The sequence below is a fragment of the Podarcis erhardii genome (genome assembly GCF_964252035.2).
Source record: "Podarcis erhardii genome assembly, chromosome: 2".
Taxonomy (NCBI): domain Eukaryota; kingdom Metazoa; phylum Chordata; class Lepidosauria; order Squamata; family Lacertidae; genus Podarcis; species Podarcis erhardii.
The window spans coordinates 112599262-112613497 of NC_138498.1; the positions used below are offsets into that span (position 1 = coordinate 112599262).

Here is a 14236-nt window from a genome sequence, read left to right on the forward strand (position 1 = left end):
ATGAATTTTAACAGGGAGAAATGTAAAGTATTGCACTTGGGCAAAAAAAATGAGAGGCACAAATACAAGATGGGTGACACCTGGCTTGAGAGCAGTACATGTGAAAAGGATCTAGGAGTCTTGGTTGACCACAAACTTGACATGAGCCAACAGTGTGACGCGGCAGCTAAAAAAGCCAATGCAATTCTGGGCTGCATCAATAGGAGTATAGCATCTAGATCAAGGGAAGTAATAGTGCCACTGTATTCTGCTCTGGTCAGACCTCACCTGGAGTACTGTGTCCAGTTCTGGGCACCACAGTTCAAGAAGGACACTGACAAACTGGAACATGTCCAGAGGAGGGCAACCAAAATGGTCAAAGGCCTGGAAACGATGCCTTATGAGGAATGGCTAAGGGAGCTGGGCATGTTTAGCCTGGAGAAGAGGAGGTTAAGGGGTGATATGATAGCCATGTTCAAATATATAAAAGGATGTCACATAGAGGAGGGAGAAAGGTTGTTTTCTGCTGCTCCAGAGAAGCGGACATGGAGCAATGGTTCCAAACTACAAGAAAGAAGATTCCCCCTTAACATTAGGAAGAACTTCCTGACAGTAAGAGCTGTTTGACAGTGGAATTTGCTGCCAAGGAGTGTGGTGGAGTCTCCTTCTTTGGAGGTCTTTAAGCAGAGGCTTGACAACCATATGTCAGGAGTGCTCTGATGGTGTTTCCTGCTTGGCAGGGGGTTGGACTCCATGGCCCTTGTGGTCTCTTCCAACTCTATGATTCTATGATTCTCTTTGTCAAAAATAGATTTTTAAAATAATAATAATAATAATAATAACAACAACAACAACAAAAACAACAACACACAAAAAAGAAAACAAGCTAGCTCCATCTTCCATGTGGCAGCCTTTAAGATATTTGAAGATGACTATCCAGTCTCCTCTTAGCTTGGCTCAACATACCCAGCTGCCTCAACTGTTCCTCATCAGGCTTGGTTACCAGACCCTATATCCAAACACCTCGTTTTTGGATATTCTGTAACAAGAAGCTCCTCTTTGCCCGCAGGTGCAGAACCCAGTCTCCTCCCCAGTCTGCAACGTCACTTCTGTCGGTGGATCCTGTGGCCCACCGCGGACCCCTTGCCAAGACCAGCGTTGGATGGCCACCTTGCAGATCTGGGACGAAGCTGGCATCCGCTCGGTGCATGTGGAAGGGGGCCCCGTGGTTGCTCACCACGCCGACGGGCTGGCAGAGTCCGTCGCTTACACCTCGGACTGTTGCTCGCAGCAAGCCAGGCTGGTGGTCACCAACCTTCTTGGGCAGAAGTATCGGTGCCAAGTGGCGTCGGCCCCCCCTGCTCTTACTGTGAAGCCAAGAGCGTCCCCTCCTGAGGTCCTTAGGAAGCCTGTGGCGGCGTCAGGGGCTGCTGCATCCTGGGGGTGGGTATTAATGGTGTCCATGGCAACCGGATGGATGATGTGTGTGTCATAGGGGAAACTCCTGGCTGTAGGAAGGGACCTCTCTGACTGTAAGAGGCTGTAGGGATATTGTGGCCTTTTGCCTTCCCGAGGAAGAGAATGAATGAGCTTGGAAGATGCCAAGCAGATGGGCAGGTCCTGAATTCTGGACCCTGCAAAGCACAAGGCGGGGCCTGACTACTGATGTGTGTGTTGCACTGTGATTGATAGGTGGTGAAACGCTCTGAGCCTCAGATTCCACCCTCTTTACATGATCTGAGCTGCTCTTGAGCTTCGCGGCAGCAGAGTCTCTCTGAAGAGAACAATAGAAGAAGCTTCCGTTTAACTGAGCCAGATCTTTGCGTCATGTAACCCAGATTGAACTGTCTCATAGGGGTGCCTGCTGGCTTTTCAGCCTTAACCACCTGACATCCTTTTAAGGGGCAGTGGCAGGGTTAAAACTGGGATTTGCACATGCAATACCACATGCTCGACCAGAGGGGCATGGCTGCTCCCTAGAGGGAGATGTGTGGGGCCCAAACCCACATCCTTGCTGCTATGAGTTCCATGCGCAGAAGGGCATTACTAGCCAGACTGAACAAGCCATCTTTTTCCCATCTCACATACTTTTTCCCTGTCTGTGCCCCCATACCCTTTTAATCATTTGTCTATCTACAGCCTCTACTTGTGTGTTGCAGTTCTTACCCGTTCTGCTTCTGTGTATGTCTCCCCATATTATTTTGACCTGGCCACCAGAAGTGTGCAAGGCTAACTGCTTCATTTTTGCCGGCTGGAAACAGGTCCCCAAGTCTCCTGTTACCCCTGAAATGGCCCCGAATCAGTTTATCTTACAGTTGTCGTCCTCTTCATTCCTTTGCCCCCAAAGTCCCCTCCATTCTTTTCATGCACCCTTTCTAAATTCCTTTCTTACTATGGCTGTATAAAACTTTTCACAGGCCGTGCTCGGTGCCCGGACACCCTCTGTACACCGTTAACTTTTGATCAGCGATCAATTTCCATTCTCTTTTTGCATACTCAAGAGAATTCTCAGGATTGGCCCTACTGTTAGGCAGAGGGAGGCGGCTGCCTCAGGAGGCAGATACCGAGGGTGTTAAAGCATTGGAAAAGGGAGCTGTGTGCACGCCCCACACAGACTGCCCTGCACCCCCTAAAAGAAGCCTGCTCCTCTTACGTGTGCAGTCGGAAAGTGCTGTCCCATTGCCTGAGTTGAAACAAGGTTTGGTAGCCAGTCTGGCTAGATTCTGTGCATGAAATCGGGGGTTGCCAGTGGAGAATCAACTTTGCTTCAGGCAACAAATGTCATAGGCTGGCCCGGGAAATCTTCCTTCGCTCTTCCTTCCCCGTTCTTACGTGTGCCTTTCTTTCCACTCCTATTTTCCTGCCTCTCTGCCACTTCATCACCGGGTTAGTCTGTCACAGGAAAAAAACAGCAGAGCATCCTCTGACACCCTTTAAGAAGTCTAGCCGTGATCTAGTAGCTGTTGAACTGAGATCTCCACACCTTCTCCTTTTGTGCGAGTGGCCCAACCGGCTTTCTGGAGAACCATTTTATGGTTCCTCTTGTGAAAGAGTTGGGAGTTGGCAAACCTTGCCAATCCATTTCCCTTGCCTCTTCCTAGATTAACCTGTGCAGGGGATTCTGGCTGGAACAGAATTGGTCCCTTCCCCGCTCAGGTGGGTCTACCTTGCCTTCTCCTCCCATCTTGGGCCCTGGCATGGCCTCCCTCCCTCTGTGTAACCCCTGTTCCCTCAGGCTAGTTAGCTGCAGTGAGATCTGGGCCATTCAGTCTTAATCTGACTGAGCTGGGAGAGGTGATGATCAAACTTTCCTCTGTGTTGTTTTCCTGGTCAAACTCAATATACCCGTCTCACTTTCCATATAGGAAGCAGCATTTTTGTGGGGGGTAGATGGCAGATATTTCAGTTGAGGAAATAAATGGTGGCTTTCCTGCTGAAAGCACTAGCTTCTTCCACAGCCACTGTGAAGTAAAGGAAAAGTTGTTAGGAGAATCGACCACAGGCCTTCCACCAATTTGGCTTTAAGCGTGCCTTAAGATCTGAGATTCTTCTCTTCATGAAGCGTTCCTCTTCTCCAGACTTCCTTTCAGTTAAACTTGAACTGTATATTTATGCCTACTGGGTCTAAATCGTCCTCTCTATATTTTTATGCAATTTTTTTTTTAAAAAGTTCTAGATATTTTAGTTTTTGCCGTATGAGATTCATGTTGTTGTTGTTTTGTATGTAGATAGATATTTGTTTAATGGATAAAAAGAAGCATTTGGAATTTTTTTGACTTTTGTGTCAACTGAAATGTAGAATGGTGGTGTCTTGCTTTTTTCCTCTTGAACTATTTCAATAATAAAATGTGCAATAGGTTTTGAGGATCCCCGCCCCCTGGGGGGGGGATGTGGGAGTATGCTTAGGGTGCAAAATTAAAATAACCCAGTGCATTCAAATATGTTTTAATCACGCATACATTTCAGTTATTTTCTATACAAACGTTTGAATAAATAAAGTTTGGTTGGTTGTTGTTTTTTTTAAAAAAAGGGGTGAGAATTGAGGGATGCGAAAGGGGAATAGGGAATATAAATTATTGACATTTGAGTAGTGTTATATTGTTGAAGCCAGCAGGGGGAGCCATAGATTTGAGGTTTGGATTGCTGCTAGCATCCGTATGAGAAAGTGATTAAGATAATCAATGCTGGCTTTTAAAAATACCTGCTTATAGTGGGCAGGGCCTGGCAGCTTATGTAGAGTCAGGCACTGGAAGCCAGTGGTTCAGATCACTTGAAAAATCCTAAATACCCAGCTCTAAATGCCAGGTTTGAAAATGGGGTTGAAATCCACCCGAGGCTTACGCGCTGGTTAGAAATTACACAGAAGCTGATCCACGCCGTACTTCTAAATTGTTGTCACCTGTGCCAGGAGTAAGCCCTGTCCCCAAATTTCAGTCACTTATCATTTACCATTTCCGTTCTGCAAATGAAAAACACTTAGGACACCTACTGATTTTTGCTGTTGGGGTTTAACAAACAGTGTCCGTCATATTTTTTCCAAGGAAATCCCAAACCAAGCAAGCAGACAGGTGCCTCTCTCCTGACCCACGACACACATGGCTTTGTTCCGAGACATTTTATCACCCTGAGACACATTTGAATAGGCTTGGGTGGAAAAAATTACCCCTGTATACTTCAGTTTTGTGGTAGTTATTGAGGGTAGAAAACTATTGAGGGTAGAAAACGACCATGTGAAACTAGCAGTGCCCAATTTTTGCTTTCCCTGGATTAACAAAATGACCCAATACTGAACATGAGCCAAAGAGATCAAATGGGCACATAGAGACCTGAGGGATAGCTCGGTTGGTAGAGCACAAGATCCTTAATCTCAGGGCTGTGGGTTCGAAAGATTCCTGAAGGAGTGTCCCCACCTCCATCGTTCTGCCCAGACACTGAGGTCCAGCACCGAGGGCCTTCTGGCGGTTCCCTCACTACGAGAAGCCAAGTTACAGGGAACCAGGCAGAGGGCCTTCTCGGTAGTGGCACCCGCCCTGTGGAACGCCCTCCCATCAGATGTCAATGAGAAAAATAACTACCAAACTTTTAGAAGACATCTGAAGGCAGCCCTGTTTAGGGAAGCTTTTAATGTTTAATAGGTTATTGTATTTTAGTGTTCTGTTGGGAGCCGCCCAGAGTGGCTGGGGAAACCCAGCCAGATGGGCGGGGTATAAATAATAAGTTATTATTATTATTCCTGCATTGCCAGGGGTTGGACCAGACGATCCTTGTAGTCCGTTCCAGTTTTATGATTCTAGAGAACTGACCGGTTCTTGACACCCTACAAATAAGTAGATTATGCATATACCTATGGCAGGGTCCCTGGCAAATATCTATAGGCAAGTCCTATGTAGGGGGTTGCTTCATATTTTCTCCCCTGCAATACAGGAATGTAGAAGACTGCCTACAGCATGTCAGGCCTATCGTCTAGCACAATCATGTTTGCCTTGACCAGTAGTGGATATTTAGGGAGTCCGGTCTTTTTCACAGGAACAAAGAAAGCTACCACAAACAGAGTTTGACCATTGGTCAATACTGTCTACACTGATTGGCAGCAGGTCTTCAAGGTTCCTGGAACATTCCCAGCCGTAGCTGGAGATGCCAGGGATTGAACTGGTGACCTTCTGGAGCTCCATCAACTGAGCTCCCATGCCCTAGCTGCTCCCATTACCTGCTAGCCTAACATCTTTTTAATGGGAGGCGTTAGGATGCCATGGCTTTGCTATGCTCTTCCGCTTTTCCGTCTTTGAAACAGGAACCAGAAGTAAAGGCTGTGTGTCACTCTGTTTCCCGCCTGGCTTCATGGCTATGGATGTCCTGTCAACAAAGGCCATCAGAAAATAAGCTGAATAAGAAAGCGACTTCTTCAAAAACGAAATGGGAAGAGTTAACGGAATGGTGTTGAATTAGAGGAGGAGGAATAATAATGTTGGTGCGTTGGCTTAATCTTTGGACCATGGAAAGAGCTCCCTAAGCAGCCGCAGATGACCTCTTCGTTTCGGTTCTCCCCACAATAGCAATGGCCTACCTCACCGAAGATGGGAAATATAACCAGACTAAGAGTGCTATACAGTGGTACCTTGGTTCTCAAACGCCTTAGTGCTCAAACAACTTGGAACCCAAACACTGCAAACCCAGAAGTAAGTTTTTCAGTTTGCAAACTTTTTTCGGAAGCTGAACATGCTCCGTTTTGAGTGTTAGACTTCCAATTTGAGTGCCACACTTCCGTTTTGAGTGTTATGCTGAGGTCTGTCTGTTTTTGCTATTTATTTTGCGTTTTTGTTTTTGTGGCTCTTTTTGTTTTGTTTTTGTGACTGTGTGGAACTCAGTTCAGCTACTGATTGATTGTGTCACTGCAGTGCATTGGTTATTGCTTTCATTTTATGGATCAATGGTATCGTTAGATAGTAAAATTCATGTTAAGTTGCTGTTTTAGGGGTTGTTTGTAAAATTCTGGAACGGATTAATTCATTTTGCATTACTTTCTATGGGAAAGCACACCTTGGTTTTGGAACGCTTTGGTTTTGGAATGGACTCCCGGAACAGATTAAGTTTGAGAACCAAGGTACCCCTGTACCCAATTATCAAAAGGCAAGGTCTATGTAATTTGGCAGCCAAGGAGAGAGTTACGGTCCTGTCTTTTGAAGGAAGATTTGAGTGGGAACATAAGAGGGACAATGTTCAGCAGCTCTAGGATATGGCACATAGCAAAAGTGCCCCAAAGGAAAGGGGCGTCTCATTCATTTTCATGAGCAGGGTTTCCTGTTGCTGAGGGGCCAAGAAGAGGGCAGGGCCTGCTCTGTGCCTCCCGATTCTAGCCTGCCGCCTTCGGGTGCAACAGTGTCCTCTCTGGTCACCAGCGCTGAAAGAAGAGTCAGCTGCCAGTGTAGCCAGCACAGAATAGGGGAGGCGCCATTTTGCCCTTCACCTCAGACAGAAAAAAACGTCTTGGAACCAGACCAGAGCCCAGCCATGTTTTCTGCATCACTGCCGAGTGTGAAATGTTGCGTCTTAACACAAAGTCCTAAACTCATGCTAAGAAAACAAGGTTCTAGGCTTCAAGCTGGAGCAAAACGTCTTGAGTTGTGCTGATGGAGCAAAAACCGGGGCTGGGTTGGTTCTAGGCTGTGGGGGGCCTTTGAGCAAGAAGAAGAAGAAGGTTTGGAGTTGCTATCCCGTGTTATCACTACCTGAAAGAGTCTCAAAGCGGCTAACATTCTCCTTTCCCTTCCTCCCCCACAACAAACACTCTGTGAGGTGAGGGGGGCTGAGAGACTTCAGAGAAGTGTGACTGGCCCAAGGTCACCCAGCAGCTGCATGTGGAGGAGCGGGGAAGCGAACCCGGTTCCCCAGATTACAAGTCCACCGCTCTTAACCACTACACCACACTGGCTCCCACCCTCCATGGGTGGGGGTAGGTGGGTAGCCTCCCTCACCTAGTCCACCGCCTCAGTGTAGCAAGTCAAGGGGTCTTGTGGTACCTGGGAGCGGGACCCTGCCCAATGCCTGACCCAGCCAACTTTTGAATGGCAGCCCTGGGCCAGGAAACATTCTTTCCAGCCTCGCCCTCAATGTTCCACATCTCTGGCTCCTTCCCTCAGACAGGCCAATTGCCTTCCCACCTCCTCCTTTCCATGAATGTCAATAGCCCTTTGTTTCCAGCTTTTCATAGTAACAGCAATCCTCTGTCTCGAAATATCTCCCAAGCAAATGATGCAAACCAAGGGGATATGCACATATTACGGCTACCATCCCACATCCGCTAGCTCTCCACTGAACAGCAACGTAAAGAGGTTGACGTATGCAAGAGTCGGACAATTGGTCCATCTAACTCAGTCCTGGCCTACACTGCCTGCTAGTGGATCTCCAGGGTTTCAGACAGGCGGGGAGGGGGGCGACATTCACAGCCCTACTTGGCGACACTGGGGATTGAACCTGTGACCTTCTGCATGCCAAGCAGATGCTCTGTGACTGAGCTGCGGGCCCCTGAGGATTGGGCCGGATGACTAGAGGTCTAGCGTTCCTCTAGTGCCTCCTGCAGGAGCAGGCCGAAATGGCATAAAGGAGAAAACGTTTGCAACGCCCCCTTCACAAGAAAGGTCTGTCTGAAAGGTGGCCAGTCGAAGGAAGTGATGTCACGGGCACAGGGGGGACAAAGGGACATCGCTGTACCGCTGACCGTCGACAGAGTGTGGCCTTGGCTGTCAGATAAAGGTGGACTCCTTGTGGCTGGGTAGTCTGTAGCCGCGAGTCTCTTTCAGCTGCTTGCAAAGAGCTGCTTTCTCTTGTTCCAGCTGGGCAATGCGGTCGCTCTTCTCAGACACTTCCTGTATACGATACGATATCTTTATTGTCATTGTCCAATACAGAACAATGAAATTGAATAATAATAATAATAATTTTAAAAAAAAAATATTTATATCCCGCCCTCCCCAGCCAAAGCCGGGCTCAGGGCGGCCAACAACAATAAAATAGTGCAACATTCTAAAAACATTTCATTATAAAAATTAATTAAAATCAAATTGATGGCAACCATAAGCTTAAGTTCTGTAAAGATTGCCAAAGGAGGGAGTCAGGCTGCGCCTGGGCCAAAGGCCTGGTGGAACAGCTCTGTCTTGCAGGCCCTGCGGAAAGATGTCAAGTCCCACAGGGCCCTAGTCTCTTGTGACAGAGCGTTCCACCAGATTGGAGCCACAGCCGAAAAAGCCCTGGCTCTAGTTGAGGCCAGCCTAACTTCTCTGTGGCCTGGGACCTTCAGGATGTTATTATTTGAAGACCGTAAGTTCCTCTGTGGGACATACCAGGAGAGGCGGCCCCATAGGTACGAGGGTCCTAAGCCGTATAGGGCTTTAAAGGTTAAAACCAGCACCTTAAACCTGATCCTGTACTCCACTGGGAGCCAGTGCAGCTGGTATAGCTGGTAAATCTACATAAGACATTCAAAAACCCCTAAAAACTCTGAAACCCCATTTTAAAATATAATATACTCCTATAGAGACTCCTTATACTGCGTTTAAAACCAGAATTGCATTGGGGTAGAAACTGTTTCTCAGATGGCTAGTCCTAGTCTTTATAACCCTGTAGCTTCTTCCAGAAGGTAGAAGCTGAAAGAGATCATTTCCGGGGTGTTCACTATCCTGCACTATCTCTGCAACTTTCTTATGGCACCTGGCAGCATAGATTTGATCCAAGGTGGGAAGAGTGCACCCAATTATTCTCTCTGCAGTCTTTACAACCCTGGACAGCATTGTTTTTCCCCTGGCCGTGCAGCTCCCAAACCACACACACAGACCATAAGTTAATACACCCTCAACAGTGCAATGGTAAAATGCCATCAAAAGGTCCTTTGAGAGATTGTTTTTCCGGAGGATTCTCAGAAAATATAACCTCTGCTGTGCTCACTTCATCGGGTCTTTGCTGTTTTCTCCCCAGGTTAGGTCATCTCTCAACTTCATTCCCAGAAATCGAAACACCGATACCGTTTGTTAGGCAGACAAGCAGTGTTATCAAGAACAGAACCGCTATGTTGTTGCACTGCACTTCATGAATGAGAGGGGAATACAGGGACTCAGTTCTGGGGGATCAAGGTGGACACCTTTTAATGTGTCCAAAATCTGTGTCTCAGGAGGTTGCCTTGGTCTGCCTCCTAAAAGGGCGAGTCCTGAGGCAGCCACTGGCATTCACTATTGCTTGACTTGTTGGCATCCGTCTGTCTCGAGAGACAATGGCGTGCGCCCCTGGGGGGGTGAAGTCAACAGGCTGCATTAGCAGCACCGAAGTAACCTCTCCAGGGTGCAAGCCTGGGCCGTGTGCATGGAGGTCCTGGGCTGCCCAGATGACAAGACCCCCGTCTTGGCCTCGCTGATGGGGTCCAAAGGAAAGCAGAGCAAGACATTTGGCACCAGCTGGGCTGCAGGAGTTGCCGGAAGGAGGCGTACAAGGCGCCCTCTAACCACCTTAGGGATTCTGCTCTGGATTTGTTTAGGATTTACTCCTTAGCCAGGCAAACTCGCCCTCCAGATGGTTTGGAACTACAACTCCCATCACCCTAGCTCACAGGACCAGTGGTCAGGGATGATGGGAGTTGTAGTCCCAAAAAACATCTGGAGGGCCGAGTTTGCCTATGCCTGTCCTTAGCCCTTTCTTGTCCCAAAGATGTCCCACAAAGTAGCGGGCACAGATTGTTCCTTGGAGTTTACTCACAAATGTGTATTTTCTCACAAATGCGTATACAGTGGTACCTCGCAAGACGAATGCCTCGTAAGACGAAAAACGCGCAAGACGAAAGGGTTTTTCGTTTTTTGAGTTGCTTCGCAAGACAATTTTCCCTATGGGCTTGCTTCTCAAGACGAAAACGTCTTGCGAGTTTGTTTCCTTTTTCTTACAACCGTTAATACCCAGGGAATCCGCGCTCCGCAAGACGAAAAAATCGCAAGACGAAACAACTCGCAGAACGAATTAATTTCGTCTTGCGAGGCACCAACTGTAACTGTAAGGCAGAGGAGGTTTAAGACCAGAGTTTTCCTTCTCCTAGATGGGCTCCATTCCCAAGTTGATGAGCCCCATCTGCCCCTCATTTCCCTCTACAACATGTGCAGAAACTGCCTTCTTGACCATTGGACCCGCTGTGGGTGTCGTCCCACTCAGTTCCACCACTCTGTCTTTGTGTATCTTGGCTTTTTGTGGATTTGTCCCTTACCTTGATCAGCAGGTGGTTCTGTTCCTTGAGGACTGTGACAGCTTGCTGCTGAAACTCCTTCTTTCCTGGTGGATAAAGGGGTCCCCCAAAACCAGGAGATGGGACTTCAGGCTAGAGGAGAAGGAAAACCTGCGTAACTATCTGAGTGCAACTTCCTTCCATACCATACCACCCAATTTTTTAATCCAGCACTCCTGTGTTGCAAAGGGGCCTCTCAATATCCAAGAAGCAGACAAGATAGACTTGGCAAGAGGCGAGAGTTGGGGCCTGCTCAGGTATGGCGAGGGCGTGGTAAGAGCAAAGGGACACAGGAACAGCAGCCCCAAAAGCGGTATGTAAACACCGTAAATTAATAAATGGTGCATACATACAAGATCCTTACTTGCACAGAGCTGGAACTGCGCAATTGTTTCCTCTTAAAACTAGACGCGAGTGCCAACAACCAGCTGATTGTCGAGGCTTTTACAGTGCTGTGCACAGAACTAAAAACAGGTCACCTGATGTCATCTGCATGATGGCAAATGACCCCGCCCACCTACCTGTGAGGTGGAATAGGTAAGGATTCAGCCCGACAGCCAGATCCAGTTCTCCACCCATTTGGAGTCACCATTTGAGTTCATTTCCCCCAAGCAAGGAAGCCTGACCCTCTCCCCTTGGAGGAGACCCTGGTGTCAACTCTGGCAGAGCCTGCTCCTATGAGACACTGACTCAAACAGAAAGGACCAGGTGTGCAGCCTCGGAGTCATTTTGGACTCACAGCTGTCCATGGAGGTGCAGGTCAATTCTGTGTCCAGGGCAGCTGTTTATCAGCTCCATCTGGTATGCAGGCTGAGACCCTACCTGCCCACAGACTGTCTCACCAGAGTGGTACATGCTCTGGTTATCTCCTGCTTGGACTACTGCAATGTACTCTATGTGGGGCTACCTTTGAAGGTGACCTGGAAACTACAACTAATCCAGAATGTGGCAGCTAGACTGGTGACTGGGAGCAGCTGCTGAGACCACATAACACCGGTCCTGAAAAACCTACATTGGCTCCCAGTACATTTCCAAGCACAATTCAAAGTGTTGGTGCTGACCTTTAAAGCCCTAAACGGCCTCGGTCCAGTATACCTGAAGGAGCGTCTCCACCCCCATCGTTCAGCCCAGACACTGAGGTCCAGCGCCGAGGGCCTTCTGGTGGTTCCCTCACTACGAGAAGTGAGGTTACAGGGAACCAGGCAGAGGGCCTTCTCAGTGGTGGCACCTGCCCTGTGGAACGCCCTCCCACCAGATGTCAAGGAAATAAACAACTATCTGACTTTTAGAAGACATCTGAAGGCAGCTGTGTTTAGGCAAGTTTTTCATGGCTGATCTTTTCTTGTGTTTTGAATATTCTGCTGGGAGCTGTCCAGAGTGGCTGGGGCAGCCTGGTCAGGGTAGAAATGAAATGAAACGAAACGAAATGAGAGTGCTTGTTCTCTGATCACAGGCGGATGCTGTGCAGATGTGTTTAGAGGCATGTGCCCTGACCAAGCAAGGTAAAAAAGGAGTCAAAGGTGTCTCCAGATGTGCCATCCATCCGAAACAGTCTTATTCCAACATGGACCACGTCCTTATTTTTCTATTTTAGCGCACATTTTGCTGACCAAGGGAGACAACCCCTCCTCCCAGTGCTTAACATTTGGATACAGCCTTCTGGGAAGCTACCGAATGCAAAGCCCATGGAAATGAGAAGGACATGTATTCAGCCAGTTCCTGCTCACTTCTGTAGAGCCTCTTCAGGTGAACTTGCACCTGACAGGTGAGATCTGTCTGTTTCGCCTTCCACCCCCTTGTACTGGAAACGTGAACGATCCCCCCAGGGCAGAACTGCCCCAACCCCAGGCCCTCCCCTCCCCCTCCGCCCCCACTGACCTTTCCAGGAGAGCCCAGCAGGTTTTTCAAGCACAGGTTCACCTCCTGGATCTTGGCCAGCAGCAGGCAGCTCTGGTTGGAGTAAGGGTCTGGGAAATAGCTCTGCGGTTGTGCAAGAACAACAGTGAGCAGGGAAAAGCAAAACAAAACTCAGTATAGAAATTGTATCCCGAAGATTGCAATTCAAAGAGTTGTTGTTTTCAAAAAAAAAAGGTAAATAGAAAAAAGGTATGAGGATGTTTGCAATTCATATACGACCTTTTAGCCCATGTGTGAAAACGTGTATGTGGATGCGGGTGGCGCTGTGGGTTAAACCACAGAGCCTAGGGCTTGCCGATCAGAAGGTGGGCAGTTCGAATCCCCGCGACGGGGTGAGCTCCTGTTGCTCGGCCCCTGCTCCTGCCAACCTAGCAGTTCGAAAGCACATCAAAGTGCAAGTAGATAAATAGGTACCGCTCCGGCGGGAAGGTAAACGGTGTTTCCGTGCGCTGCTCTGGTTCGCCAGAAGTGGCTTGGTCATGCTGGCCACATGACCCGGAAGCTGTACGCCGGCTCCCTCGGCCAATAAAGTGAGATGAGCGCCGCAACCCCAGAGTCAGCCATGACTGGACCTAATGGTCAGGGGTCCCTTTACCTTTACCTTTAACTGAAATAACCACCTTGGCTTGGCTTAGTGTGGCAGCGTCAACGAGGGTCTTGCCAAGCCAAGATTTGGCTCAGTGTGTTGTGTGAACCAGTTCAAAGATTTCACACTGAAAGTGACCTTTGGCTCTTACTAGTCTCCTAATCCCTGCTACCTTTTATTCCGAGCTGGGGAGCTCCCTAAATGTGTGACAGTTGTCAAATTAAACATACGTGCTTTGAAAAGGGGACATGTGAAATCCACAGAACCTCATGTGTATCTCAACCTACTGAATGCCGCGCCACAAATACTCCATCATCACACAAGGCCGGCCCTTACCTGGAGCAGAGTGAGGCAGAAGCCTGAGGCGCCTGATTTTGGGTCTCGTGAAAGGGCTGCCAATTGTTAGCTATTTTATTTTTATTGCAGCCTTACTGCCCTGGGAGGCGAGATGCGCTTGTGGGACTTTCTGCCCCAGGTGCCAAAATAGCCAGACCACCCTTAGCACCTTTAGATACCACCTAAGGGTGGTATCTGCTCTCCCTCGGGCCCTGCCTGGTACTTACTGCCTCCGTTCCCATGTGCTTCTGACGCCTCTGGGCCTCCAGGAGGTGGCGCTGAAACCAGTCGCGCACCCGCTCAACCATCTCCAGCCCTTGCAGCAAGGCATCCCGTTCCCGTTCCAGCTCCTGCATCCGCTTCAGCTGCAAGACAGGGGGCAAAGTCAAGATTCTAGCTTGTGAGTTGCGGGGTGGGTGGGTTTCTTTGATTCAGCAGCACGGAACGACTTTGCAGTGCTCAGGAGATCTCCACCTAAGGGAGAAGGGACCTTGCAAAGAGGGATGTCAACATTTCCGCACAAAGTAGCAAAGAGGTGTAGCTCAAAGGGTGTAGAACCCATGCTTTGGGCGCAGAAGGCCTCAAGTTCAGTCCTAGGCACCAAAGATGATGCTCATCATCATCACCATCATCATTTATTAGATTTATATATCACCCTTTGGACG

General features: G+C 48.5%; 3 protein-coding genes across 8 annotated transcripts in view; 1 reads left to right on the forward strand and 2 right to left on the reverse strand.

The window, feature by feature from the left end:
* Positions 1–3928, forward strand: part of VWA7 (von Willebrand factor A domain containing 7) — a 39106-nt gene extending 35178 nt beyond the window's left edge. For 3 of the 4 annotated variants that reach the window (XM_081852412.1, XM_081852415.1, XM_081852414.1), the window contains exon 17: positions 1049–3928. In XM_081852412.1, coding sequence (XP_081708538.1) covers positions 1049–1474 — 426 coding nt within the window. In that variant the 3' untranslated portion in view covers positions 1475–3928. Of the gene's footprint in view, positions 1–972 lie in introns of all 4 variants that reach the window. The other variant, XM_081852413.1, reaches the window with a different exon arrangement.
* LOC309337139 (TNF receptor-associated factor 1-like) overlaps positions 1–14236 on the reverse strand; it is a 261886-nt gene that overhangs the window by 82521 nt on the left and 165129 nt on the right. The gene's annotated exons all lie outside the window — the stretch shown is intronic.
* Positions 1–14236, reverse strand: part of SAPCD1 (suppressor APC domain containing 1) — a gene marked incomplete at its 5' end in the record, with an annotated part of 82423 nt that overhangs the window by 46467 nt on the left and 21720 nt on the right. Inside the window, 4 exons of one of the 2 annotated variants that reach the window (XR_014154106.1) lie at positions 5239–8342; positions 10715–10825; positions 12611–12712; positions 13799–13936. Coding sequence is in view for 1 of the 2 variants with exons in the window: in XM_081853761.1 (XP_081709887.1) it covers positions 8220–8342; positions 10715–10825; positions 12611–12712; positions 13799–13936 (474 nt within the window). Of the gene's footprint in view, positions 1–2628; positions 8343–10714; positions 10826–12610; positions 12713–13798; positions 13937–14236 lie in introns of those variants that run through there. The other variant, XM_081853761.1, reaches the window with a different exon arrangement.